The sequence below is a fragment of the Platichthys flesus genome, chromosome 13 (genome assembly GCF_949316205.1).
Source record: "Platichthys flesus chromosome 13, fPlaFle2.1, whole genome shotgun sequence".
Classification (NCBI taxonomy): domain Eukaryota; kingdom Metazoa; phylum Chordata; class Actinopteri; order Pleuronectiformes; family Pleuronectidae; genus Platichthys; species Platichthys flesus.
In genome coordinates, this window is record NC_084957.1 from 16,744,531 (window position 1) to 16,749,737 (window position 5,207).

Consider the following 5,207-nt stretch of genomic DNA (forward strand, 5'->3'; position numbering starts at 1 on the left):
ATTAAATCCGTGGTTGTGTTTCAATCCGTAAAAAAGGGATCAAGAAAACGTTTACTTCCCCACAAGTCGTGCAGCAGTGATGTCAACAGCTTCTCACAAGTTCGCATAGTTCGCAAATCTTCAGGCGTGGAAAAAAAACAAAAATCCCAGAAGCTTAATGCTAGCAATCATTTGACGATACAGTCGCATACTGGTTTCTGGGGAGGTGTGTCCCATGGTGCGGAGCGAGGACAGCTCATGGCTCAGGTAAGATAGGCAGATGGCCCTAAGAGAGAGGGGGGGGTCTTTTTTTGAATGCCCTCTAATCCTGTTTACTCTAAGCCTTTTAGAGGAGCTATAGTGGAGCAGTGCTGGTGAGGGAGGACAATTACTGAGGAGAAAACAGCCACGGACAGGAGGTGAGAAACGCTGCAGGATCAACAACAAGCACAGGAGACGCAGCATACATGGATATATGACTTTTGATCGACTCTTGTAGGGGATTGATACAGGAGTTAATGTCTTCTGAAGGAAACCTTAACATCTCCAACCCTGGTTGTTCAGTTTCACAGGAGGGACAGGGGGGATAGGGGGGTCCCAAGCCTGACAATCGCCTGCAGACATCATAATGACTCGTGTCTGGTGCTGTAAAACAATCACTAATTCCACTGCAGTATAAAAGAAACAAAGTGCTGATCTGGCAGCTTCAGACAAGTTTGAGAACTTTTTTTAATAATCTGGCTCGCAGCTGTTGTCAAGAATTCCCACACACAAATCTCTGCCATCCCAGAAATATATACTGCCGTGAATGTGCGCAGGTTCAGCCGCCGGGGCGTCGGAGCTGAGCAGCTGAAATCCTCTCAGTATGTATATAAATATGACCACAGAGTCGCAGGATTAGACGACCTTCAACCCCAGACCTCTTCCAATAGCGTTTATCCTGTTTTTAAAAAGGGAAATCAGCCTGTTCTAATCTTTAAGCCGCTGTGGTGCAAATGTGAAGAGACAGAATAGAAGGAAGAGAGTAATGAGGGTTAACAAACTTGAGTTTAGTGTGAAAGACAATGGTGGTGGCGTCATCATCATCATCATCCTCATCATACAGATGATGAGTTTATATTGTTGTTTTGTTCCTCAGAATCTGCCATTGACAGCAAAACATTTACAAAAGGTGGAAGCTGATGGCAAGTGGTTTTAAATCAGTGTTGGTCAGAGTGGAATTTTTACCTCATAATAGGGGAAAACATTTTAAAATTCACCAAAAGCATAAAGATTCATCCTCTAGGGAACTTCTTGACTCTTTCTGAAAATTTTAACAACCCCTTCATTTAGACCCTACGTTTACTATCCCTCTAAGACTTAGAGGGATAGTTCACCCAAAAATGACCACTACTACTGACCACTAATCAGATGGAGGGGCGGGTCCACTAAAGGCTTTCAGGAAAGAAACAGTGTTGCAGCCAAATCCAATATAACTGAAGTAAATGGCGAACACTTCTTCAAACATGAAAAAACACATCAGATAAAAACATGAATTGCGGGTTAGGGTTAGGGCTACTGTGAAATATTATCCACTTGTCACTTTCTATCCGCAGTAAACTAGATGTTCAAGGTCACCACAAATCAACACACCACACATTTTTTTTTTCTATAACCTTTAATACAGAATCGAAACCAAACATATTTTGGAAACTGTTCCTGAACATTCATGATCAAGATCTAAAAAAAGACAGATCAAGGACTTTGTATAAGAAACCTGAAAGATGAACAGAACTTATCTCTGTCAGAACAGTGGATTTGAACTGAAACGTTCTTAATCAAGCAGTGTTTACAATTAACAGAATATTGTTACGTGCCAGTGTATGTGCACCCCTCAACTGCAATTTATCAAAAGAACTCGTTCACTTAAATGCTTATGGATGAAAAACGGTAGTTTGCATGAACATAACACATATGTACAGAACATCTACAGTAAATACTGTAACTATTAGTTTAATTTATAGCAGCCATTTACCTACACTCGTTAAGTTTGGTCAAAAAAAAGAAAAGCTAAATCCACAACATTTCGAAACACTGTTATCGATTTTTTCTATAATTTTTGATTAATCAATTAGTTAATCACTGGGAAATTATAAAAAAATATATAATTTCAGCTAAATGTTTCTTCTTCCCTTTAGTTTGTATGATAGTAACAACAATATCTTTGGATTTAGGGCTCAACAGCTAACATGATCACATTACCTTGGGCTTTAGTAAAGTGTGATCACTGAAATTTGGACAACATCACTTAAGGAAACACAGTAGTAATCAGATTCATTGATGGTGAAATGAATAATTTGCTGCACACTGGTCAAATTGTGTCAGTTGTGTTACTATATCAATTTCTTGGTTTGGGGTATTTCTGTAAGTTCATGTGATTCCATGATGCTCACTGTGATAGCAGGGCCTTTGATGGATTGAAACACAGATTGTAACACAGAGTGGGAAACACTCAGACACACAGAAGACAAGATGAGTGAATGCTCAGTTCTCCTGTCTGAGACTAAGTGAGGCACAGAGTGAGCGGCAGAGTTCAACAAAGGGAAAATGATGCGAGTCATGGGTCAGATTCAAGTCCCTGAGACTTCAGTGGGGAAAACATTTTAAACGAAAAAATGTATTATGGCTGTATTTAAGATGACAAATTATAAAATTCTGATGACAAGAAAATATAGAAAATCCGTTACAAATAATGCCTTTTATAAAATATTTTGCAGAATAAAAACAATCAATAAAAGGTCACTAGGTGTACACACATTTGCATTTCTGGCTATTACAGAATTTACTGCTGCCTTGATATTCAATCACAGGAGCCACAGAGAGTCAAAGTGTTGTTCACGTTACTGTGTCTAATGCCAAAATGGAACCTAAAAGGAATATCTCCGGGTTCACGCTGAAATGTCCGTCACCCAGTGTGAGCAGTGATTTGTAATAGCTACAGGGGATGTGATGAAGCAAGCAGCCAAACTGCTCCCGGGTCTATTTGTCACTGTCCAGATTCTGCCATCTGTAAAGGTTAAGTACCAGGTCTCTGATTTCGTCTCGTTTCCGCCGCACCTGCTGTCGAGGGAACCATCGCTCTAGGCGTAGGGGGAGATCGAAGTGAACCACCGGGTCCTAAGAGCAGAAGAAGTTTTTCAAAGTGAACACGTCTTGAAATAACTTAGAATTCCATGTCAGACTACGTGAGCCCCAGAAAACACAGACGACTCTTTACCTTCAAGAAGCTCTCGACGTATTGCAGCAGGTAAAGGCCACAGTCACTGCTGTTGTCTTGACGGGGAACTTGACAGTGTGAACCTTTCATCTGATCTGGGCTAAATTCCCTCGATGAGCCACGACGGACCTCCCACTCCGACTGCAAGTACCTGAGAGACATGAATATCATCTTAAAACACACAAGTACAATAAACACAGCTACAGACAGGCGGATATAAGCTGTCACACTTACTCCCGTAAGAGTTTGAAGACTCGCTCGTGAAGAGAAAGTTTGAGGGAATCCATGATGAGGATGCACGGCCTGCAGAGAGGAAAATCGGTCATTTAATGCTTTGCTCGACATTCCACATTCATGTGTTATTGAGGGCTATTTTGCCACATGTACAGGTTAGTGTGGATACTACAAGAAGCCAACAACATTGAAAAGGGGCTAACACAGATCTTTGATATACACATAACACAAAAGAGCTAAAAAAGAGAGCGAGAGTCAAATTGTCTCAACAAGAGCCCATAGTAACCACAATCCTGTTCTTTAGCTGTATGCTGAAGTTTAAATCCATTTTTTATCTTTTAACACAAGGGGCAATTTACTTAAGTATGAAATTCAATCTCAGGGATCGAGACATGATACAAAATGTCATGTTTTGCCTTTAATCCGTTATGTAAAACTAGAAAGGCACTCAGGGCACATGCCTCCACCAAGGTCCAACAGTCCCCTTATGAACTAAATCTTAATTCACAAGATCCTGATTGTTATTTGAATTTATAAAAAAATTGCACACACTTATAATATTAGTTCCATGAATCATACTCTGAGAATTAAACAAAAATGCTGGGGGAAAAAACAATCTCACAACAATCCTGAATCTGCCCCCTGATTCACATCTACACCGACATGTTATGAGCTGTGTGGTAGTTTTTGCATAATCTTGCTTACAAACACACAATCCAACAAATAGACAGGGCTGAAAACAAAACCTCCTTGTCGAAGTTAATTCGATTTCACCCTCCCTGGCCATGCTTGTACAGATGTGTGTGTTTTGTAATCAGTTCATATGGTGTGTAGGTCCACTGGACCTGGAGTTTTCTGCTTTAGTTTTCCTGTCATACTTTATTGAGGACTGTGACTCGTAAATATACGGCTACGCTAAAAACATTGGAATATTTCCTCAAACCTGGTTCCCATTAAATATGATGGTTTGGAGCATTTAAGTGTTGATAGATATTCCCTTTTGAGCATTGTGTTACTTCACTGTAGCCAGAATTTCTAGGTCAAATGATTCTACACAGTCTGGATAAGTCATCAAAATATGAACTTCATAGACATTTCACCAATTTTCGAGGAATCAATTGTATTGTTACTGATGATCAACTTATCTGTGCTTTCTAAAAAATCATGCAAACATGAACACATAACCCTGGAGGATTCGTGTTATAATCAAGAACAGCTCTCAATACCAGATGGTCACAGTTGGAGCTTATAATAAAACTCTGCCAACCCACTCACCTCTTGCAAATGACCCTTTTCTGGAAAGTTTTCTCCGTGCACCTCTGAAAACAAAGGCATAGTTAGACAGAGCAGATCTGGACAAACAGTTAAATAAGAAATTGTCTGCCAGAGAAACATTTTTCATTAATTGTGAGCACAAAACAGTTGTTTCTTACCACTGGACCAGGTGGTGGGTCCTTGGCAAGCTGCTCTTTAGTGTTTTCTAAAGTAAGAAAACAACCCAGTCCTTCAGTTACTCAATCATCAATATAATGGCAACATCATTGAAGCAAGAAAAATATGTACAAAAAGTGAAAGAGAGTGATACTGCACAGAGAAGCTATGAATCATTTAGCCAAACCCACCTGTCTCCAGTGCCAAGTTGTCACTGGGGTTTTCCTGAGGTGGGGTCCCTGTGTCATTTGGACATTTCGATCTCTTAACCTCGTCCTGTTCCTGCAGCTTTTCTGTCTCATCATGG

General features: G+C 40.1%; 1 protein-coding gene across 1 annotated transcript in view; it reads right to left on the reverse strand.

Annotated features, from left to right (window-relative positions):
• Positions 1 to 2,697: 2,697 nt before the first annotated feature.
• The window catches only part of senp7 (SUMO specific peptidase 7), a gene marked incomplete in the record, with an annotated part of 16,356 nt that continues 13,846 nt past the window's right edge, over positions 2,698 to 5,207 (reverse strand). The window contains 6 exon segments of the mRNA XM_062402866.1: positions 2,698 to 3,135; positions 3,236 to 3,386; positions 3,470 to 3,538; positions 4,745 to 4,788; positions 4,903 to 4,949; positions 5,092 to 5,207. Of these exon segments, the coding sequence (XP_062258850.1) occupies positions 2,998 to 3,135; positions 3,236 to 3,386; positions 3,470 to 3,538; positions 4,745 to 4,788; positions 4,903 to 4,949; positions 5,092 to 5,207 (565 nt within the window).